General features: G+C 70.4%; 1 protein-coding gene across 1 annotated transcript in view; it reads left to right on the top strand.

Annotated features, from left to right (window-relative positions):
* Window positions 1–936: 936 nt before the first annotated feature.
* DTX1 (deltex E3 ubiquitin ligase 1) overlaps window positions 937–2201 on the top strand; it is a 10012-nt gene continuing 8747 nt past the window's right edge. The window contains exon 1 of the mRNA XM_015643742.3: window positions 937–1791. Coding sequence (XP_015499228.1) covers window positions 1533–1791 — 259 coding nt within the window. The 5' untranslated portion in view covers window positions 937–1532. The remainder of the gene's footprint in view (window positions 1792–2201) is intronic.

The raw sequence follows: 2201 nt of genomic DNA, 5'->3' as shown, positions 1-2201 counted from the left end.
GGGGGGGGCACACAACAGGCACCGAGCGGGGGGAGCCCGCCGTGCTCGGGGATACCGTGAGCCGGGGGGGCCGTGCGCCGGCGGCCTGGGGGCTGCCGTGCACCGTGGGGGACCGACCACCGGCGGGGGACCCTGCACCGGGGGGCTGCCGTGCGGCGGGGGGGGACACCGTGCACGGGGCCGGGCCTGGTCTTTCAACCCCCCCTCCACGAAGAGCAGCCGGGCCCCGTTTTGTGGGGGGCTGTCGGTGCCGGGGCTGGTTCGGGCCGCGCGGTGCCGGGGGGGCTCAGGGCTGGGGTGAGGGTCCCCCCCCGTCCGCGGTGCTCGGGGTCACGGCGGGCGCGGGGCTGGGCGCACACGCGTGTGGGGTGCGCGGTGCGTGCGAGCACAGCCCAGCCCGAGCGTGTGGCCGTGTGTGTGAGAACGCGGGGGGGTTGTTGTGCTGCCGCGGCTCCCCGTGTGCGTCCGTGCCGGTCCCGCTGTCTGTCCGTGTCACCGGCTGCGCGTGTGTCCGTGTGTCTCGGTGTCAGTGTGTCTGTGTGCGCCCGGCCGTGGCTGTCCCTCTGTCTGCCGCCTGTTTGTGCAGCCGATCCCCCTTGCCCGGGCCCCCCACCCTTCGCCGTGGGGCTGGGGGCTGCCGTGGCTGGCAGCGTGGCCGGCCGGGAGCGGGGGGCCGGGATCACCCCCAGCCCGATGCCTGCAGTGCAGATCATAAATCAGCGGCGGCTGGAGCGGGATCCGGGGCCCGCGGGCTCCCCGGCACCCAAAGCGGGGGAGCGATGAGGCTTCCCGGGCTCGTGGGACTCCCAGCAGCCCCCCAGGGCCGTCAGCAGGGTGGCCTGTCCCCCCCCGTCCCCGTTGTCCCCTCTGTCACGCTGGAGGCCAGCAGCCGGCCGGGGCTGGCAAGCAGCCCACGCTGCCAGGGCTGCGGGCACGGCGGCCTCGCTGCCCGCCGGCCCCTCGGGGCGATGGGGACGGTCCCCCAGCTGCCACCGGGCCGGCGGTACCCGGGGTGACCCGCGCTGTGTCCCTGTTTTGCAGGTGACACCCCCATCACTTGGCACCAGCTGGGGACAGCCGTGGAGCCGGAGAGGACGCAGGCTGAGCAGCAGGACACGAGGAGGAAGAGGAGGAGTGGGCGTCTCGGGGACAGCACCGTGGCTGTGTGTCCCCGCCACCGTTCACAAACACCGCCATCCTTGAGCCGACGCAGTCTGCGAGGTCCTGCTGGATTTTTTGGAGCCTGAGCCCTGCCGGCACCACGGGGAGGAGGAAGAGCCGGGGAAGACGTGCCGGGTGATGGATGGCCCCAGCCCCGCTCGGCGGCCTCGGGGGAGCGGGACCGGGCGGCTCGGGGACCTCGGGGACCTGGCTGGCAGCACCCGCCTCTGCAGAGCCCCGCAGCGCCTGCTCCGCTGAGCTCCGGAGCCCGCGGCCGGCGGCAGCCGGGAGGAGGATTTGGAGGGGCCCCGGGTGACCCCCGAGTCCCCGTGGCGGGGGATGGTGCGGGGCTGAGCCGCCGTCCCCCGGGCATGGCACGGCAGGGCTCGGGGGCCATGCTGGCCTCGGGGGGCCTGGGGTTCCCCCCCCAAAACCTGGCCCGCGTGGTGGTGTGGGAGTGGCTGAACGAGCACGGGCGCTGGAGGCCCTACTCGGCCGCCGTGTGCCACCACATCGAGAACGTGCTGAAGGAGGATGCCCGTGGCAGCGTGGTGCTGGGACAGGTCGATGTCCAGCTGGCGCCCTACGTCATCGACCTCCAGTCCATGCATCAGTTCCGGCAGGACACGGGTAAGGGCTTGGCATTGAGCCAGGAGCATCCAGCCACCCGTCTGTCCTTCCATCTGTCCATCCGTCCGTCCGTGCAGCCATCCATCCACGCAGCCATCGCTCCTCCTCTCTCTCCTTCTATCCCTCCGTCCATCTGTCCATCCATCCATCCATCCATCCATCCATCCATCCTTGTTCCCACTGGTACATCCCTCCTTCCCTCCCTCTGTCCTTCCATCCCACCATATTTCCATTTGTCCTTCCATCATTCCCTCCTTCCTTCCATTCCTCTGTCCTCCCATCCATCCCTTCCTCCCTCCCCCTGTCCCTGTGTGGATCTGTCTCTTGTTCCATTCATACATGAATCCATCACTGCATGTCTTTTTGTCTGTCATCCCATCCATCCATCCATCATCCATCCATCCATCCAT

The sequence above is a fragment of the Parus major genome, chromosome 15 (assembly GCF_001522545.3).
Source record: "Parus major isolate Abel chromosome 15, Parus_major1.1, whole genome shotgun sequence".
Lineage (NCBI taxonomy): Eukaryota > Metazoa > Chordata > Aves > Passeriformes > Paridae > Parus > Parus major.
The sequence above is the reverse complement of the archived record's forward strand: the minus strand, read 5'-3'. Positions and strand labels throughout refer to the sequence as shown.